This window comes from Pan troglodytes, chromosome 17 (genome assembly GCF_028858775.2).
Source record: "Pan troglodytes isolate AG18354 chromosome 17, NHGRI_mPanTro3-v2.0_pri, whole genome shotgun sequence".
In the NCBI taxonomy this organism is placed as follows: Eukaryota; Metazoa; Chordata; class Mammalia; order Primates; family Hominidae; genus Pan; species Pan troglodytes.
Window position 1 is genome coordinate 58684298 of NC_072415.2, and position 19561 is coordinate 58703858.

At 51.3% G+C, this 19561-nt stretch overlaps 1 protein-coding gene across 21 annotated transcripts in view; it reads left to right on the forward strand.

Annotated features, from left to right (window-relative positions):
- The window catches only part of CTIF (cap binding complex dependent translation initiation factor), a 328445-nt gene that overhangs the window by 69228 nt on the left and 239656 nt on the right, over positions 1-19561 (forward strand). For 11 of the 21 annotated variants that reach the window (XR_010151920.1, XR_010151922.1, XR_010151921.1 and 8 more), the window contains exons 2-3: positions 10905-11112; positions 16527-16574. Coding sequence is in view for 10 of the 21 variants with exons in the window: in XM_063795660.1 (XP_063651730.1) it covers positions 10933-11112; positions 16527-16574 (228 nt within the window). In the remaining 11 variants the exon portion in view is untranslated. The remainder of the gene's footprint in view (positions 1-10904; positions 11113-16526; positions 16575-19561) is intronic. The other 10 variants (XR_010151927.1, XR_010151928.1, XR_010151929.1 and 7 more) reach the window with 1 other exon arrangement.

Here is a 19561-nt window from a genome sequence, read left to right on the forward strand (position 1 = left end):
GGCTTGAGCTGTTCTTGAGGATGAATAGAGAGAAAGGGTTGCTGTTCTCGAACGTGAGCCAGTTCTGCCTTGCAGCCATAGCACAAGACCACCTGGACAGGCCTGCAAGGCCACAGCCTGCTGAGATCTAGCCTGTGCACAGCCTGTTCTGGGCTGTGGACACTCCCACCAGGCTCTGGAAACAGCTCGGTACTCTCTCTGCTCCAGCTGGGCTGTAGTTCAGGGAGCTGTTGCCAAGAGGGAGAAAGCTGACTGGGGACCCTGGAAACCCCAAGACAGATGCCAGAGAGAACGTTGCCTGAGAAGGAAGGCCTGGAGCGCTGCTGCCACCACACTTGGATGCCCTTTCTGGCCTTAACCCCAGGTGCTTGTGGACACATTGCTGGGTTCAGAGCAGGGCACTATTGGTCTCCCTTCCTAGCATGCTCCAAGTTACTTTTCACTCTTGGCCAATAAACCCAGAAGCTTTTGACAGCTGGTGGTGGGGCTCACCCATCTACCTTCAGAGTCCACAGAAGAGAGAATGGATCTCTGTGAGTTCCTGCAGGTTGGCAAAACAGGTCAACCCAGGGACTGGAATACAGGAGAGAGCCAGACTGAGGCCCAAGGAGGACTCAGGGTGTTCAGAGTTGGGAGGCATTAGGGAGTGGTGAGATCTGCAGAGATCTGGGGTTCAGAGATAGCAGTGGTCATTGATATCCAGAGTAGTCAAGGAGGGCTTCAGGGAGGAGGTGTGCCCAGAGGTGGGCCTTGAGGGAAAAGGGGAGATTTGGAGAGGCAGAGGTAGGAGAGAATGCAGAAGACAGAGTGAGGTATAGCAGTTGTGAAGTCGAGTGACAATTGCAACTGATAATTGAGTGCTTGATGTATGCCTAGCGGTGTTGAGCACTTTTCTCATTCATTCCTTCACATGATTCTCACAGCACCTCATGAGGTGGCACTTTCACCATCAGCCTACTTTAAACATGAGGAAGCAGGCCCAGAGTCCGCCCAACAGCACGCAGAGAAAAGGTGATTTAGCCAGCACTGGAACCCAGACTCGGGACCCATAAGCATGATGTCACCCTATTTTACGAGTGGGGGCAGTGAGGAAGCCACCTGACTCCAGCCAGGTATATGGCTGTCCAGCTGTCCGGTGGCCCTGCACAGTTTTGGTTTGTTTCAGCTATGACTTCCCTGTCCCTGGTGCCTCTAGGGTGTATACAGCAGGTGCTCAGTATGTCTTAGTTGGGAAGAGTTGTCTCGAGGAGGCTCTTGAATGTCATGGGAAGAGGTTTGGAGTCCTGGTTCTGGGACTGGGTGACCTTGAGGGTGTGGGGGGCTGGAGCAAGTCAACTCCCAGCATCCATTGGCTTTAACATTCTAGGAGCTGGGAGTGGGGCTGGAGGAAAGCCCGGGCCCATTGGCAGTGGGCGGAAGAGCTGAGGAGGCCCACTCTGAGGGAAGGACAGTGCTGGAGAGGGCGTGGGAGGGCTGGGGGAGCCACAGGCCCGTCTACCCATTCTGGGCCTGCAATGGAAGCAGGTGTAGGATGGAGCAGGGCCCTCAAGGATTACGCAGTCTTATCAATACCAGGCAAAAACCTATAAAAAAATTCAAGAGCAGGGCAAGAGTTGGGTAGCAGCGCAGAGGTGGAGGAGAAGGTGTCACCAGGCAGCCTGGGTTTGGTGCCAAGGGAGCAGGTGGGTGGTCAGTGCTGGAGCCCAGTGGAGGCTTCTGTGGGCTTTGGGGGCAGACCTGGAAACAGGGGCACCCAGGGATAAAGCAGGATCTGCACCTCACGGAGCCCACCTGGATGCCCTCCTGCCTATTGGGCTGGGCCTACCTGCCCAGGTGGGTTGCTGTTTCAGTGTTCTTCCTCCGAGAAGAAGTGCTCATCAGGAGCCAGGAATCTAATGAGGCACCCCCCGGGGACTGAGGCCTGTACCTTCCACACTCCTGCGGGCTGCTCTCTCTTCCTCCCTCCCCAGGGCCTCCGATCTCAGCCCCCATTCTGGGTGCCAGCCCTGCAGGCCTGCTGAGCAGGAAAGAATCCATGGCATCTCCCTTGCCTTCCAGCCAGCCATGCCCTGCCCACCCCATGAAAACTGGTCCAGCTCCTCAGTGACTCATGGAGGCTACTCTTGGGGACAGAGGAGTAAGTGCCAAGCCCCAGCTCTGTTTCCATGAAGTTCTGATGAGACCACAGGGCTTGGTCCAGGGCTTTGCACAAGGTGGGGGCTCAGGAGGGTATGAGGACAATGGGATGATTTTGGTGTCATCTGTTATTTAGGAATATCTGTCATGTCACTAACTGCCTGATGTTGATGATTGTAACCCAGAACTGCGCTTGGGGTCCACAGAGCTTAGGAGTCACTAAGGGAAGGAAGGTGACTCTTAGCAGGGGTCCCTGGAGAAGGCAGGCTATTGAGGGATGTAAGGGCTTGGATCCTGCATTGCAGCCTGGCTCTACCCATAGATACCTGAGTGGCTCCCAGTACGTCATTCCCCCTTCAGCCCCCAAGGTCCCAGTGTCCTCACCTGCATGGCAGCAGCTGAAGAGCTGTTGAGGGCAGGCAGCATAGATATCAGGAACTACCTCCAACTTGTTCAGACCTGGTAGATGTGCGTGAGCTCCATGCTGGGTGTTGCAGGACTGTAAGCAGGTGCTGTCATGTCATGCGCCTGGCCCTGAGAGTCCAGTGTGGAGGTGGTGGCCCCAGTGTCCACTGATCATAATAACCTGTGGAGGTCATGCCTGGTTCTGAGCTCTGCCCTGGGCCCTGCGTGGGCCATAAGAGGAGCCGCCCCTTCACCAGATAGCTGACCAGCTGGCCAGAAGTTTGGCCTGGGGACTCCACACATTTCTAGCCCTCTGGCCAGAGCAAGAGTATCTGAATAATGGATAAAGGAGACGTGCAAGATTTTCTAGATCTTGTCTATTTCAAGTGTAGTTCTCTGACTGGCAGCAGCAGCCTCACCTGGGAGCGTGTTAGGAATGCTGAGTCTCAGGCCCCAACTCCCATCCTTGAACCAGAATCTGCATTGTAACAAGATGCCCTGTGATTGTCGTACTCATTAAAGTTTGGGAAGCAGTGCTCCCGGCCAATACGTTTTTCATGGGTAGGTGAAACAAAAGTCCCACAAATTGATAGTTACAATGTGTGCTACATGCTGATATTTTCAATTTAGTTATACATTTTTTAATGCTGAGATCGTGACCCAGGAAATTTGTTTTGCAGCTCATGAAATTGCTGAGACCTGCAGTTTGAACACCACCATGCTAGCTAACACCCTGTTGGATGTTTGAGTGACAAAAGGGTTAATTTGGTGGGGTGACAGGGGATCAGACGTTTAGAGGACGTCAGATGTCCTTGACTCCCGTGACAGAAAATGTTGCCAATTTCCAAGGTCACCTGCCTTCGACTTCATGCATTTCTGAACTTTCCCATTTCCCAGGGGTTGGGGACCTGGGGCTCCTGCACATGGAGGCCTCTGCTTCGTCCTGCTTTTCTTTGGCAAACACCAACATGGTTGAATTATCAGGCCAGAGCTTGAGGGCCGCAGACTGTCGGGGAAGTACATTCTCGCTGGAGTCTTGAAGGGGAGTGTGGGCTGGACTGGGGCTGGAGGGGCGCGGCTGGCAGTGAGCAGGCTCCCATGGCTTCCTCGGGGAGAGCCTGGGCAGCCTGGCCTCTCTCCTCCCCACTCCAGCAGGCAGCATGGCCTCTGGGCTGGCCCTGCCCTGGGGGCCACCTGACAGCCTACAAGGGAGAATTCTAGCCCCAATTGTGCATTCTGGGTGAAGGTGTTGCTCCCACTGTGTGGGGATGGGAAGGAGAGAGGGGATGGAGGGGACCAGGGCCCGAAAGACAGCAGCCAGCTCTGCCTATAATGGTCACCAGGAGCTGCTTGCTGGAGAGCAACCTGGGAGCACAGTGCTTTGCAGCACCAGGTGACATGGGAAGCGGCCACAGGAAGGTGGGGTGAAGACGCCAGTGGCTGTGATGAGTGGATTTAGCAGCAGGAGAGGAGGGACAACACTCTGGGCCCCATTGCCCACCACAGCTCCGATGCCACCTCCACCGCAGACTTGCTGTTCTGCTGGGACGAGTGGACAGACCTGTGAGCCCCAAGGCTGCTGATCTTACGGTCACCAAGCAAGCCCCCTGCAGCCCCACCTGGGCCCCCTGCAGCGGGCCTGGGATCCACAGGAGGCTGGACCCCTTGCTGCAGCCACAAGCCAAAAGATGAGCCAGGAAGCAGAAATTGGGGTCTTCCTGGGTTTCCTCAGTGGGGTGTCAGAAGGGTGTGCTGCTGGAGTGAGTTGGGTGCTGGGGGTGGAGAGGAAAGAGCCTGAAGAAGTGTGGGGTGCAGTGCTGCCTCTGTGCGGGCCTCGAATGATGGATTCCCTGAGAAGTGCTGGTAGGCCCTGGAGCAGATGCATCTCATCTGGTTTGCAGGTCACTGAACTCATCCCTGAGGATTGGAGGAGGAGGTAATGCCCCTAATGCCTGGCTGTTCTTAAAAGGATTGGCTAAATTGATAGCTCCTAATGCCATTTGTCACTGGGTGGGCAGGAAAGGATACTGAGAAGGCTGGGATGGCTCCGCTGATTGTCTCTAGCCTGTGGGTGCTCTCCAATGTCAGCCTTACCTTTTCCTCCAGACCTCCTGCCTCTGAAGGTCAGACTCAAAGTCAGACTTGGCCAGGGGTTAGAGGGAGAGACTGGCAACCGACCATCTCAGGCTGCCCCACGGTGTTCACAGAAACCCCTTCCAGAACACTAGTTTCCTAAGGAAGCTACAGAGTGCTGGGCTGAGAGCAGCAAGGGATGGGGAGGAAGGGGAGGAAGGCGAAGGGGAGTTTGTTTGGGTCTAGGGTGGGGAGGGGGCGCTAGTGTGGAGAGAGGCACCTTTTTGTCAAAGAACATGGGTGATTTTCATTTTTGTCCTTAAAAATAGCCAGGCTAACTGGGCCGTTGTGACAAGCACGGACTGTGATTGGCTGCAGCAGGAGGTGGGGAGTCCCTGGGCTGGCGGCCGAGTCTGGATGAGGTTGTTTAACAGAGATGCAGACCCAGGAAGAGAGCCTGCATGCATCCCTTTCCCCAGACAGACACAGATGTGGCCAAGCTTGGCGGCCCTGGGTCCTCTCTGGGAAGCACAGGCGAAGGAGCTCTGGGAAGCACAGGCGAAGGCGGGTCCTGCCGCAGCCCGGGCCCTCTGTGTCCTCCAGAAAGCCGTGCCCACACCGGCCCTCCCCTCCAGCTGTAGGCTCAGGGCTGCCCGCCCCTGTGGTGCCCTTTACAGCAAAGTGCAACCTCAGCATTTTTCCTACTCCTGCTGCTTGCCTTTTAGTTCCTCCTCATCCATCACCTGGCAGGGAATCGGAGCAGAGCCGGGAGAGGAGGGGAGAGGCGTGTCTTTTGTGTTCTTCTACCTTCCCTCTTTTCCTTTTCCTTCTGCCTCTGGTTCCATCCTTTCTTGACTTTCACTGATCATTAAAACATAAATTCCTGGCTGGCTCTCTCAGCTTAGCCAGCAGCCCAGCTGTTTGGGGACTTCCCATCAGGATCCTACTGGGAATGAGACACTGAGCCAGGCTGAAACCCCCACAGCTCAGGCAGGAAGGCAGCAAAACAAGCCTGGAGGAGACCCTCCCTTGCCCTGTGTCTCCACCAGCCAGAGAAAGCTCTACCCTTTTCCTCCACACTCTTCTTGCCTTAAAAATGTGTTGGAACTTTTCTAGGTGGATACCCCAAAGAATAAACAGGGACTCAGAGGGATCGTTGTAGACTCATATTCAAAGCAGCATTATTCACAACAGCAAAAGGTGCAAACAACCCAAATGTCCATCAGTGGATGAATGGATAAATAAAATATGGTCTAGATATGCAGTGTACTATTGTGATATGATGTCTTATTCAGCCATAAAGGGGCATGAAATTCTGATACATGTTACAATGTAGATAAACCTTGAAAGCATTATGCTAAGTGAAATAAATCGGTCATAAAAGGACAAATACTGCATGATTCCTCTTATAGGAGGTACCTGGAATAGGCAAATTAATAAAGAGAAGAGTGAGGAAGAGTTCATTGTTTAGTGGGCACAGAGTTTCTGTTTGGGTTGATAAAAATGTTCTGGAAATAGATAGTGATGATGGCTCAAAACACTATGAATGTACTTAAAGCCACTGAATTATGTACTCAAAAATGGTTAAGATTATAAGGTTTTGATTTGTTTTGTTTGGTTTGGTTGGTTGGTTGTTTTTGTTGTTGTTGTTGTTTTGTTTTTTTTGTTTTTGCTTTCAGACAGAAACTCACACTGTCACCCAGACTGGAGTGCAGCAACACGATCATAGCTCACTGTAACCTCAAACTCCTGGGCTCAAGCAATCCTCCCGCCTCAGCCTCCTGAGTAGCTGGGCATGTGCGACCATGCTCAGCTAATTTTTAAAAAAATTTTTGGAAAGATGAGGTCTTGCTATGTTGCCTAGGCTGGTATCAAATTCCTGGCTTCAAGTGATCCTCCTGCCTCAGCCTCCCAAAGGGCTGGGATTACAGGCATGAGCCACTGCACCCAGCTGAATGCTGTTTTATGTTGTGTATATTTGACCATAATAAAAAATTGGGGGCCTAAGTGCCGGGCTGTACTTCCAGGCTGAGAGCTGTGGAGGTGGACGGGCAGAGGAGGGCCATGCTCTCTCCCTCTCTCTGCTCCTTCTTCTGTTGTGACTGAGGTGAAGCTTGGGGCTTTTCTGCTTTGCATATTCCCCACTTTTCTGAAGCTGGGGCCTCCCCACTCCCTCTCTGGGCCCCACTGCGGAACAGGGAAGTGATGTATTCTCCTGTTCCCCCTGGAAAACGAGAGTTCCTGGAGGAGCTGAAATCCCTGGGAGAGAGTGAAAAGGAGGGGAGGACCGACAAGTGAGGGGGGCTAGGGATCTGGCGGCCACTGTGGGCCACGGGGCTCACCCCACTCGGAGTTGCTGAGGGACCACATGGAGCATGCCTGGAATTGTCTGAGACACTGAAAAGGGGAGTATTTGTCCCACTGAGGGCAGCCGCATGGGGTGCTAGCTCCTCATACTCCGGGTTGCAGGTGCCAGGGGCCGGGGGCTTCCTGCAGGCATCTCCTGACTGCAGAGGAAGCCTGGGCAGGAGACCCCGGGGCAGCTGAGGTGAGGCGCTGCTGGGCTACCCCACGTGAATCTGGCTGGGCAGCAAACACTAGAGTAGAAGGAATGGCCGAGAGGACGTGAGGACACGAGGCACCCGCAGAGCGAGTCCTCTTCCTTCCTCGGGGCACCAAAAGGCTGCAGGTTTGGGATGGGTCTCAATTCTGTCCCCTTTCTCAGCAACTATTATGGGTTTGGGGTGATGACCATGCCCAGGCTCCCTCATGGGACCCTGACACAGCCCTGAGACACTCGGGCATGTTTGGGAGAGCCCCGCAGAGCCGGCCAGAGGCTGCTGCTGCAGGCAGAGCCTGGCACTCAATCCTCCTGGAAACGGCTCTGTGTAGAGTTCCTGCAAAACCCGGTTCTCCGACTGCACCTGTTAGGTGTGCCAGGGAGCCCTTGATAAGATCTGATGTCTTCCAGGAATAATGGGCGTGGCCTTGTGTATTGACTTCTCCTGCAGGCGGCTCCTTTTCAGCCCTCTCTGGACATCGGCGGTTTTATTCCCATCCAGCGGAGGCCAGCTGCCCGGGGCCAGGCACGGAGCCTGCATGGGGCCAGCTCTCCGGAACCTGTGCCCAGCTGGGGAATAAGCACATGCTCAGCACTTGAAGAATTCACTGCTCACTGGCGAGTCAGTATGGAATTGGGGAACTTGGAGGTGGCCTGAGGGACTGAGCAGGCCACCAGGAGTGGGGATGGAGAGAAGGCAGTTGGGGTATAGGCATAGTCGTGCAGACCTGGAACTCTCCTGTGTGAACTTGGGCAAGTTACTTAATCTCTCTGAACCTCCGTTTTCTCTTCTAAGTAGCATAATTATGCCGATTCCATAGGGTTGCTGCGAAGGTGAAGTGAGTGGAGGCAGATCAAGTGCTGACGTGTCTGGGACATGACAAAGGCACAGCAGACACTCGTCATTCCTACTATTAGCAGAAATTGCAGTATTCATACCCATAGCCAACCCTGGGTGAATCTTTTGCTTAGTAGCCTGCCATGAAACCAAGGCAATGCTCTGGGCTTCTGTGCATATAAGGACCTCTAGATTTGGCAGGTGGAGGGAAGGAGAAAATGCTTCCAGGTGACAGGTTCAGTGTGAGCAAAAGCACAGAGGCAGGAAAAAGCATCCTGTGTTCATTTTCTATTGCTTCCTAAAAGTTTACTACAAACAGCAGCATAAAACAATAGCATTCATTATCTCACAGTTCTGTAAGTCAGAAGTCTGGCACAGCATCTCATGAGACTGAAGTCAAGTTGTTAGCCAAGTTGAATTCTTGGCTGGAGGCTCTGGGGGAAAAGTCTGCTTCCAAGCTCATTGGTTCTCGGATGAATTTACTTCGTTGCAGATGTAGGATGAGGTGCCCACTTCCTTGCCAGTTGTTGACCAGGGATTGCTCTCAACTACTAGAGGCTGCCCACATGCCTTACCATGTGTCTCTTTTCCTTCAAGCCAGCAACAGTGCATTGAGTCTTTCTCATGCTTTGGATCTCTGGCTTCTTCTGCTGTGCTGAGCTCTAGTCCCAGATTTAATGGGCTCAAGTGCTTGGGTCAGGCCCTCCTGAATAGTCTCTCTATCTTAAAGTCGACTAATTTGGGATTTAATTTTGTCTGCAAAATCCCTTCCCAAGGGTATCTAGACTCCTGGAGAGTAACGGAGAGGGTGTATACCCAAGACTGTCTTAGAATTCTGTCTACCATACCTAGCATGTGACCAGGATGAGGAGCAGAGTAGCCAGGGGCTGGAGCAGGGGATGACTTAGGTGTGGGCAGCTGTGGAGCAGGAGGAGTAAGGTGGGTGCTGGTGGTGTGGGGAGGTATAAGGTCCTGCAGGCTTTGAGTGGCAGGTGCAGGAAGAGGCAATGGACAGTACCTCCCATGCCCCTGCCTGTGGCCCTTGCCACCAGATATGCATAGCCCAATCCCAGCTGACTCCCTGAGGACCTGCTGCCACCCCTGCCTCCACATCTGGTTCCCTCATTCTGAAAAGGGCACCGCCTTGGCCTGAAACCTCCAGTCCTCTGATTCCTCCCTCTAGGATGGGTGAACAGACCCACAGCTCCAAGGTTGCTGAGCTCAGGGGCCCAGAGCGAGGCCCTGCAGCACCTCAGAGCTCCCTGCAGCAGGCCTGGGGTCCGAGGGAGGCTGGGCCCCTTGCAGCGGCCAAAAGCCTAAAAATGAGCTGGGAAAGCAGCGGAAGATGTGTGCGCAGCAGGGCAGTTCTCCTTTCCCCGGGCAGTTCTTCCTCTCCGTTCCCTCACCCTCGGAGAAGGCAGTGAGGGTGTGGGAGAGTCAACATTCATGCTCTCAGCAGCATTTCTGGAACCCAGCACACTATTCCTTGCCCTGCTTTGGACTCGCTGCAGTGAAAACACTCAACAAACCCTAGATTATTGGCAAATAACTGTGTTCCAAAGAAGTTCTCAGGGTTAAGGTTCTGAGGTTCAAAGTTTTGAAATTCAAATGCTCCATTAAACCTGCTAGGACCTCGCCTTTATTACTGGCAGCAGCATTCACGCTGCTCTATATGGCTTCAGAGCCCTGTGTGTGCAGGATTCATGTCTTCTCTGTGCTTTCTTGTGGTAGTGGTTTGGTAGAAGTCTTTTCTACTAGTTGTGATACTAAAAGCATGTGCAGACTCTGTTTTCTCTGGCAGATCAGGATCTTTCATGGAAATCACAGGTCTCCAGATAATAAAAGAGGCACAAGGCAAGCTTTAAAGCCCCTTCCCATCTAGCCTGGAGCCCATCAGAGGAAGGGGAGGGTCCCTGGCCTGGAGGTGAGAAAGGTTCTAGCTTTCCTCACTCCCGGGTGGGTCAGGTGGGAGCTTCGGGGGATAAGCAAGGGAGTGGGGAGCAGAGAGGGCGGTGGCGGTGAGGTCCCAGCAGACCTGGGCCCCTGCAGGGCTGGGTTGAGCACATCAGCTCCAGAGATTGCAGTTCTGTTGGTGGACTTTAGCTAGTGCTCCAGCCATAGCTGGTCATCTATGCCACGCTGCCCCAGAGAGAGGGCGGGAGGGCTAATGGGTTAGTCATGCCCCTGTAAAGGTGACCAGGCAGTGTCTGTGGCTAGGCCATATCAGCATAGACAATGCAGCAAACCTTTCTCGTTCTGCCAGTGAAATCCAGTCACGTTCCTGCAGACTCATCATAGGTGTGTTCCAGTAGCTGCACCAGAGCAAGGCTGCAAAATCCTGCTTATAAGTTACGGCCCATAGGCTTCAACTAATTTAGGGGACAGTCTGGTGACCGAAAAGAAAAAGTCTCCTCTTAAGTAGTCATTTTCTTGGAGGACCTGAGCCCCTCAGAGGTTTGTGTCTCGGGCCCCATTGTGCACCCTCAATCTTGGTTCTGTGGTTTATTTCATCCTGCTTTGTGGTAGATTCTGTTAAATCTGAGTCAGGAAGTGAGGCTTGGCCTGTAGGCTGAGCTCATCTTCTGCCTTTCCCAGGGATTAAGGCCTAGGTAGACACTAACTCTGACACTGCACAGTGCCTGTGCTGGCCAATCAGACAAGTGGCCTGCATTCCCTCGGCCTCAGTCTCCTGCCCTACACAGTGGGAATTACAGCACATAGTTTATGCTGAGGGCAAGCCAGCCCCTCACTGACTTCTCAGGGTTGTTGGAAGAACAGAACGCCATGATGGATAAGAAGATGCTTCCAGGAGCAGAGGGTGTTTCCCAGGTGTGGGCATCGTCGTCTCCTCCAGCAGCGTCTCACAGAGTTCTCTGTCCTCTTTCCCACCAGTCCCGGCCCAGGCCCCTGAGCTGGAGGGATGGAAAACTCCTCTGCAGCATCAGCCTCCTCGGAGGCAGGGAGCAGCCGCTCCCAGGAGATCGAGGAGCTGGAGCGCTTCATCGACAGCTACGTGCTGGAGTACCAGGTGCAGGGGCTGCTGGCTGACAAGACGGAGGGTGATGGCGAGAGCGAGAGGACCCAGTCCCACATCTCCCAGGTGAGCGCTGGCCCGGGGTTGGGGGAGCTTGGGAAATTCAGAGGGGGTGATGCAGGGGCCCCTAATTCTGGGCAGCATCCAGTTGCCTGACACTAGACTGCCAAGGCATGAATGGTCCCACCCAGCAGAGCACCCAGAATCTGGCAGGTGGGCTTTGGGATCCAGGCAGGAAGTGCCCTGGCTGTGCACCCAGTCCCTCTAACCCACCTCCACTCCTCCCTATCCAATGAGGCTTTGAGGCCCAGCCAGGCCCACAAGTCTTTGAACATACGTCTCTTGAGTACTGACTATGTGCTGAACGCTGTTCCCTGTCCTCAATAAGCTTATGTTCTAGGAGAGATCTGGAGGTTTCGCTTCTCCATAATGCATACCATCAAAGAACTATAACTTGTGAATATTTTCTGTGATTTCAAATACAAGTAGTTGTTGGTAGCCAAAGGAATGATTGTTAGTAGCCAAAGTCTCGTGGGATTCTCACCCAGGGCTGTGTATGTCAGACATACTTAGACATATGAGGCAATCCAACCAGTGTCGTGGTTGGTCCTGCCCCCTCCTGCCTCAGTCTATGGCATCCCTGACCTTGGAGGGAAGATGGACTCATCTGAAAGATTGTGAACTGAGATTTGAAAGTCTTGGCTTCTCCCTAATAAAGTATGAATGCATTAAGGATAGGGACCCTATCAAGCATATCTTTGCCTAACACCACAAATCCTCAGCAGATTTTTGTTCAAGAGCTGCTTCCAGATTGGCTTCTAGCTGCCAGTGTGACCTTGGGCAGAACCTTCAATGTCTGTGGGGCTGTGTTTTCTTATCTGGCAAATGGGAATTATGCTGTTGCCTCGGGAATGTTGGAAGGTCAAAGACAGTAAGAAGTACAAAAGCTGCAGAGAATCAGTGCTGCCTGCACAAGCATGTACAGGAGAGTCCCCTGTCTTATCTGGAGTCAGGGTTCTGGGGATCCACCTCTCGTGCGTGTTATCCCATCTCCAAGCCTGGGACTCCCGGGACAATCAGAAGGTGAGCTACCTGGGTGCACCCTGCTTTGGGAAAAGGCTGAGTCCAACCACCTGGCTCACTTTTTGGGTGGGACCCCTAGCTTTTTAGAAGCCAGAACAAACTTTTGGCTTTGCTGGAACTCAGACCAGGAGTCACTCTGGGAAATGCTGAAGCCACAGTAATCCCATGCCCTGTCCCCACTGGGAAGCAGGGGACAGAAAATAGCCCTGAGGGAGAAAAAAAAATAGATGTGATGCTTTCTTTAGTGTCCTTGAGGTTCTAAAATCACAAGTAATGCAAGCTTATAATTTGTTTGTTATTCAATCCATGAGTGTTTAACAAGCTTCTATTCTGTGCCAGGCACTATTCTGGGACTCGTATCTAGGATTAAGCAAAAAAGCCCTGCCCTCATGAACTGTGTATTCTACAATGGATGATCATTGTGATGGAGAAAAGTAAAGTGGAAAATGGAATGGGGAGTGAGGAGGAGCAGGAGGGGCTTGCAGTTTTAAGTAGCGTAGTCAGGGAAGCTGGCATGGAGGGGAGGGAGGGGTGGGTAGTGGAGATATCCGGATAGGAACATCTGGGCAGAAGGACCAGCCTGTGCCAGGGCTGGGCTGGAAGAAGAGTCCGGGCCCAGCCAGGAGGCCAGGGTGCTGGAGCAGAGGATGAGGGAGGGAGAGCTGCGGAGATGAGTCAGAGGGATGATGAGGACTGTGTCGTCAGGAGGTACAAGTCCTGAGCCCTGGAGTGGCCCCACATGAGGAAGAAAGAATGTGAGGAGAAGTGAGCCTAGAGACCAGTGAGGCAGGAGGGAACCAGGCTGCGCGGAGGGCTGGAGCCCAGGAGGGGAGTCGAGGGAGTGGGATGGGGAGACTGCCTTGCGGGCCACTGCCAGGCCAGGTAAGAGGGGCTGAGAATGGCTGGCTGAGCAGGGGGCCGTGACCGGGAAGTTTCCACTGAGCGGTGAAGGCAGAAGCCTGCCTGTGGCCAGCTCAAGGAACAGAAGGAGATGGCCTGGAGACTAGGAGAATAGTACAACTGTTTTGATGAGTTTAGCTGTAAAGGGGAGAGACATGTGGTGGTATTTGGGGGAAATAAGGTCAAAATAGGAGCATTGACCTGTGTGTTCAATCCAGGGGCAAGTCAGGGGTTGCTGGAGCCCTGGCCTATCCCCAGCCCCCAGCGGTTCATCCACAGTGACAGGAGGGAGTGGCAGGTGTGGGGCCGAGCATCTAGAATGGCTCCTGCAGCACAGCTGTGGTTTCTCTCCAGCTACTTGCGGCCACGAAGGTGCAGAGGCAGAGTTACAAAGATGACTTTAACCAGGATGGAGGTTTCTCCAGGGAATACAGTGGAGGAGAGAGGGGTGAGGGAGGCACAGGAGTGATGATGGTGAGTCACCTGGATGCTGAGCCAGGCCAGGACGGGAGTGGGTACCTGAGGTGGTTGTAGAGGCTGACAGGTGGTAGGGTCGGTGGATTGGAGGCCACCCAAAGAATTGTAATCCTGGTAGCAAAGAGACTGAGCTAGAAAGATGGTGGGGGTGTGGCGTGTGTCCAGGAGTGGGGTGTTTGAAATCAGAGGTGGAGGAATGCAGTCATGGGTCAGGAGAGTGCTGGGTGTGAGCATGGGAGTGTGTGGGGGAGAGGGAGAGGCCAGGAGGACAGCGGGTCGTGAAACTCAGATCCGTCTTCTTGGATCTTGAAATCACCAAGAAAGGACAAAAGGATGTGGGAAAGGGTGGCTGTGATACAGGAGAAAAGTCCTTGAGGAATGTGGGAGCAAGGTGGTGGCTGGGTGGCCTGGTGGTCTACAGCTGACTGCATGGAGGGTCTTGTCTGGTGGTGCATTAACTTATTTGCATAATCCTTTTTTTAATATACAAACTATGCTTATTGCACAGCTAATAGTACCATGATCTGAAGTGGAAGGAGGAGGAGGATTAGGATAGATTGGAAAATTGTAAGGGAAATTAACCTCTTCAGATTGTCTAGGGCAAGAACTAAGTGAACCAACTTTTGCAGTCCCCTGCAAGCCCCTAGAGCTGACTTCCCCAGGAGCAGCGCCTGTGGATGGGCATATGGGCTGGCTGGGTACCCCCTGTTGTGGGCTGCCTGCCTTTTCAGCTGTGTGGCATCCAGGCCTGCAGCAGGGCATCTACCAAAGGTTCCTCCAGCTGAAATTTGCTCTACCTGGAGGAGCCAAGGAAGCCTCAAAGCTTCACCCCAGAGGTATGCGTGGCTGATGGTAGAATTTCTGTGCCCGGAGCAGCCAGCGGGGACATAGTTTTGAAAGGAGGTGCCCTCCCAGTGCTTTCAGTCTGGGCCCTGTGCTTCTGGCACCAGCTCCAGGGATCAGTGGGGCCTGATTCACGCTTGGATGCCCCCATCTGTGTGGCGGGCAAGGCAAGGCTGTGGAGGGGCTTTCAGACTGACGTCTGCTGTGAAGTGTGGTGTGGAGAACACCTGTGTGGTGTGACATTTGGATGCATTCTCTAAACTTTCTTCATGCTCTGGAATTCCCTCGAAGAATGCAGACACCTGGCAGGATGCTGGGGCCTGCAGGCCTGCCTGCTGCTGCCGGAAAGGGAGGATGTTTCAATCCTGCCCCGACCGCTCCCCTGCCTCCCCGATCCCCACAGTCACACACACACCTGGGGTACTGACTCTGGAAGAGGGATGGCTGTGGCCCACTCTCAGGAAGGCCAGGATTAGCTGTGTCTACATAAGATACTTTTTTCAAAAATTCTCTATTAACACAGCTTTATGGGAAATATTTCTGCTAAAGCACTTTGGCTTGTTTTTTTTTTTTTTTAATCTGATGACTAGTTTAAATGGAAGCCAAAAAGAAAAAAAAACAGCAAACACTCAGGGAATGTTCCTGTCTGCCTGTGTGGTATTTCGATGTTTCTGGGGAGGAAATTTGTTAAGAAGCTTGGAAACCTTGAGAAGACCTGAGGGAGTGGAGAGGAATGTTGCTCTTCAGCTGGTGAGGTCATTTTTTAGGATCTGAGAAGTGACAGTTGACACTCAGGGAGAAAATATCTCATGATGTTTGTACACTTGTGTTCCTCTCGTCCTTCCCAGTAACAACTAGAAAGAAATGAAGGATGGATGGATGGATGGATAGACAGACAGATAGATGATACATAGATAATAAATAGATAACATAGACAGATAGATCAGTTTTCCAGTCTCTTAGATGAATAACCAAGACAATGTGTGTTTTAAGTTTGCCAACATTTTCTGGATGCCATGTTTAACACCACACCCCTCCCCATGTTTGACATCACACCCCTCCCCATGCTTGACACCACACCCCTCCCCATGCTTGACACACACCCCTCCCCCATATTTTATATCACACCTCTCCTCATGTTTACATCATACCCCTCCCCCGTATTTTACATCGTACCCCTCCCCCATGTTTCAGGAGCACCTGCTGTCCAATAGATTGGAAGTCCCCACAGTCACTCTATCCTTGGGAGGAGGAGGGATTTAGCCCTATTCTAAAGGAGGGAAACTGAGGCACAGAGATGGAGCATGGCCAAACCCCACTGCTGGGTGGTGGCTGAGCTGGGCCCTGGAGCCCCATCCCCACCCCACCTACTTCTGGTTTCCTGCTCCGTACAGGCCATGACTGATTGGGTGTTGGGTGGTTAATATAGATTTCTTTCCTGTAGAAAGAAAATTAGGTCTCCAAATCTCATTGACCACTAATCTTTTGGGGAAGAGATTAGGATGTTGTAAGTGGGGAAAATTTTGGCACATGTGATGTTCGTGGCTGATCTAGTGGATCACCAGAAAGCTTGGAAGCAGTATGTAACTCTGAGCGAGCATGAACTCACTTAGGGAGCTGTGAGAAATACTGATGTACAGGCCCCGCTGCTAGAGATGCAGGCAAAGGTGAGGGGCCTGGGCCTGAAGTATTCATAAGCCTGTGCATGACTCTGATTGCCACAGTGGGAGCAGGGCTGTCTCCTTTCTCCCCCTCCATGGCCTGCTGCCCCGATCCAGTCTCTTGGAAAGATAACATGTAGGAACCCTATGAAGATACATTTAATGACAGCATAGTTTCCAGTAAATTCTTGTTAAGGGGTCAAATTAAGAGCCAGTGAGAGTGAAGATCACTTCCTATAGCCCTATTTTGATGCTTTCCGGCACTTGGAAATCCTGGGTTTCATCTAAAATGCAGTGATCTTTACAAAGGGGTGCAGCAGTGGCAATGAATAGGATAGGGTGAGAGTGTTCAGATCAGCTCAATGGCTTTTCCTAACAAGTTTCTCCTCTTTCTCTTTACGTCTCTCCTTTCATTCTGCCTTCCCTGTTCACTGTTCCCTCGCCCTTTTTCTAAAATCCCATCTCTTCATTTCCTTCTGCCCTTAAATTCATTTTTCCTGATGTCTTTGCTCACAGGAGGAAGTACTCAATGGTGGACCACCCATGAAAGGCTTAACAGAAGAAGTGAGTTTATAGGAGGACTGCGGGGTGGTTCAGCATGGGGGATTTATTATATATTTTCCCCTTACTTAAAAAATGTATTCTAAATTGTACAAGTACTTTATGCATACATTCCCGTAGTGCACAAGAATTCAGATATTAATAATTAAATTCTCCCGAGCTAAAATTATTTTAAATTATACAAGTCCTTTATGCATACATTATCATGGTACATAAGAATTCAAATATTAACAATAAAATCTTCTGTGCTACCACCTCATTCTGCTCCCTTACTCCTACCTCCCATCAGATGAGTGAGTTCATTTCCTTGCCTCTTTTAATGCCTTTCCTGACATATGTATGACTTGAAGAAATACAATATTGTCAAATCATATATCATAGCCAGTGGATATATTGTTCAATAACTTGCATTTTTCACCTGCCCACATGCCCCAGAGATTCTTCTGGGCTTGCACATCTGCTGTGTTCTGTTTAGGGGCTGCCCAGTTGTCCATAGCATGGATTTATTTAACCATTTGCTTAATTGTAGGCACTCAGGTTACTTCTAAATTTTCCCCTGGAAATACGTGATACTTCAACACATACTGTTGAACATGCCTCCTTCTGTACAAATAACAGTGTTTCTTTAGTTAGATGCTGAGAAGTAAAATTAATTTTAATAGCTGTTGTTAAATTGCTCTCCAAAGATCTTCCATTATCCATACTGCCACCAGTGTATTGGGACATCTTGTCATTTTAATTCACATTGTCTTATTTCTTTTTCTTTCTTTTTTCTTTTTTTTTTTTTTGAGATGGAGCCGCACTCTGTCACCAAGGCTGTAGTGTAGTGGCGCGATCTCAGCTCACTGCAACCTCCCCCCGCCGGGTTCAAGCAACTCTCCTGTCTCAGCCTCCCGAGTAGCTGGGACTACAGGCACATGTCACCACACCTGTCTAATTTTTGTATTTTTAGTAAAGACGGGGTTTCACCATATTGATCAGGTTGGTCTTGAACTCCTGACCCAGGTGATCCACCTGCCTCGGGCTCTTAAAGTGCTGGGATTACAGGCGTGATCCACCGCGCCTGGCCACATTGTCTTTATTTCTAATGAAATTGAATTACCAATCTTTTTATTTTCTTTTTTCTTTTTTTTTGAGATAAGTCTCGCACTATCGCCCGGGGCTAGATTGCCATGGTGTGCTCTCGGCTCACTGCAACTTCTGCCTCCCAGGTTCAAGCGATTCTCCTGCCTCAGCCTCCCAAATAGCTGGGATTACAGGCGTGTGCCACCATGCCTGGCTAATTTTTTGTATTTTTAGTAGAGACGGAGTTTCACTATGTTGGCCAGGCTGGTGTCGAATGCCTGACTTGTGATCCACTCGCCTTGGCCTCCCAAAGTGCTGGGATTACAGTCATGAGCCACCGCACCTGGCCGTTTTTTTTTTGTTTTTTTTTTTTTTGAGACAAAGTTTTGCTCTTGTTGCCGAGGCTGGAGTGCAATGGTGTGATCTTAACTCACTGCAACCTCTGCCTCCCGGGTTCAAGCGATTCTCCTGCCTCAGCCTCCCGAGTAGCTGTGATGACAGGTGCCCGCCACCATGCCTGGCTAATTTTTTGTATTTTTAGTAAAGACAGGGTTTCACCATTTTGGCCAGACTTGTCTTGAACTCCTGACCTCAGGTGATCCACCCCGCTCGGCCTCCCAAAGTGTTGGGATTACAGGCGTGAGCCACTGTGCCTGGCCACCAATTATTTTTTAATAGGATAAAATTTTATTTTCTCAAAGTAACAATTGGAAAAACAGAGGCAAGTGAAAAATGGAAAAAAAATCATTTTATGGCAACTAATATAATTTTTGTGCATCATTTTTTTAAACATCTTTTACAAAGTTGTACTTCTAGCATACATGTAAGTTTCATGATCTGTAGGTTTTAATGATCTCCTAGACATTGTTTGGTGGTGGTTTTTAGCATAAAGTGTAACTATTTAAATTTGCTCTTTTTCTGCTAGGTGGTAAAATATAATAGAATGAAAGCTAACATTTATTCATTCAGGTTCTCTTGTAGGCTCAGGGGGCAAAGTCAAGAACAGAACAACCATGATCTCTGTCTCAGTTTCTCACAGGGAAAGACAGACAATAGAGGGAGAAGGAAATGGGATGTTAGAAGGTGATGAATGCATGAGGGAGGCAGGAAGTGAGTGGGGAAGGCTCACTTAGGAGTAAGGATTTGGGCACGGTGGCTCATGCCTGTAATCCCAGCACTTTAGAAATCTGAGACAGGTGGATCACTTGAGCCCAGGAGTTCGAGGCCAGCCTGGGCAACATGGTGAAACTCAGTCTCTACTATAAATACAAAAATTAGCTGGGCATGATGGTGCATGCCTGTGGTCCCAGCTACTGGGGAGGCTGAGGTGGGAGGATCACCTGAGCCCGGGACCCAGAGGTTGCAGTGAGCTGAGATCACACCACTTCACTCCAGCCTGGGCAAGAGAGTGAGACCCTGTCTCAAAACAAACAAACAAACAAACAAAAAACAGAAAGAAAGAAAAAGAAAGAAGACAGAGTGGGGGGGAGGGTGGGGAGGAAGGAAGGGAGGGAGGGAGGGAGGGAGTGAGGATTTGAAGGAGGTGAGAGTGAGGCCACCTGGGAAAGGGTATCCAGGCAGAGGGAATGGCCAGGGCAAAGCTCTGGTGTGGGGCATACCACACAGTCAAATGGGATCCCTCTGAATGCTATGTAGAGAATAGGCTACGGTAGGGGGTCAGCAAGAGAGGAAGCAGAGACCGGGAAGCCGTCTCCTTGCTGCAGGGGAGAGGCAATGGAGACTGGGGCCGTGTGGTCACTGGAGGTGATGAGATGCCTTCAGAGTCTAGGTATGCTTGGAAAGTGCTGACACTGTGATTGACCCTGAAGATTTTAGCCTGAGCAAATAGGATAGACTTTGCAGAAATGAGCTATGCAAGACCCTGGAAGAGCAGCTCTGGGGGGCAAAGGTCAAGAGTCCCGTTT